Source organism: Perissodus microlepis, chromosome 15 (assembly GCF_051167445.1).
Source record: "Perissodus microlepis isolate ML-2025 ecotype Zambia chromosome 15, ASM5116744v1, whole genome shotgun sequence".
In the NCBI taxonomy this organism is placed as follows: domain Eukaryota; kingdom Metazoa; phylum Chordata; class Actinopteri; order Cichliformes; family Cichlidae; genus Perissodus; species Perissodus microlepis.
Genome location: NC_140475.1, coordinates 16294617 through 16295367, shown reverse-complemented (window position 1 = coordinate 16295367; position 751 = coordinate 16294617). Strand labels below are relative to the sequence as shown.

The 751-nt window shown below is 41.5% G+C and overlaps 1 protein-coding gene across 4 annotated transcripts in view; it reads left to right on the top strand.

Moving 5' to 3' along the window:
• The first annotated feature begins 264 nt into the window (after window positions 1-264).
• max (myc associated factor X) overlaps window positions 265-751 on the top strand; it is a 16754-nt gene continuing 16267 nt past the window's right edge. For 2 of the 4 annotated variants that reach the window (XM_084952282.1, XM_084952281.1), the window contains exon 1: window positions 267-452. In XM_084952282.1, the coding sequence (XP_084808408.1) occupies window positions 417-452 (36 nt within the window). In that variant the 5' untranslated portion in view covers window positions 267-416. Of the gene's footprint in view, window positions 453-751 lie in introns of all 4 variants that reach the window. The other 2 variants (XM_084952280.1, XM_084952279.1) reach the window with 2 other exon arrangements.

The window sequence follows — 751 nt, the reverse complement described above, 5'->3', positions numbered from 1 at the left end:
AGCGAAATCCCTCCTGGATATTGTAGTTTAGAAATAATAACTGCTTACATTTACAACGGTATTCAGACTTTCTGTATAATGCTTTCTTGACTCATCCAGGGGAAATTATATATTTTATAAATACTACCTGTAGTAAAATGCTCCACAAATATTAATTTGCATCTGAGAAATTAAGAAAACCAATCCTATTGACTACACTTCCCAAAAGCCCTCTTGCTTCTGCGCATGTGTACAGCGGTGTGGCAGCTGCGTGTGTGGAGTGCAGTCACGTGGAGCCCGTAGAGTCCACCTCGGCTTCGTCCAAACAGAACGTGAGCTGTTAGCTGTCCGTGTATAGGAGCGCCGCTCGGTGCTAAGCTGATTCATGTTGTTTTTTTAGCCACCCGTCCGTTTAAACTAGCCTATTTAATCGAAGAATGAGTGATAACGATGACATCGAAGTCGATAGTGACGTGAGTATGGCTGCTTTTTGCTTTTAAGGATGTTATTCCGCCAGCTGGAAATTTTTTTTTAGCTCAACTAGCTCGTCGGCTAAGCGCTAGCTGGCAGTAAGCTGGCTAGCTCTAATCTTCTGGGTAATTTTATCGGGATTCCAGCTAAATGATAAGAAACAGTAGGCTTTCTTGCATCAGCTCATTGTTGACCTGATTAATTATCTTACTTTTCTTCAGCGAAAGCAGTGAGATTGTGGAGCTTTACGAAGAATTGTGGCTACAATTGTACTTTTTGTTCTGTTTCTTTGCAGGAAGAA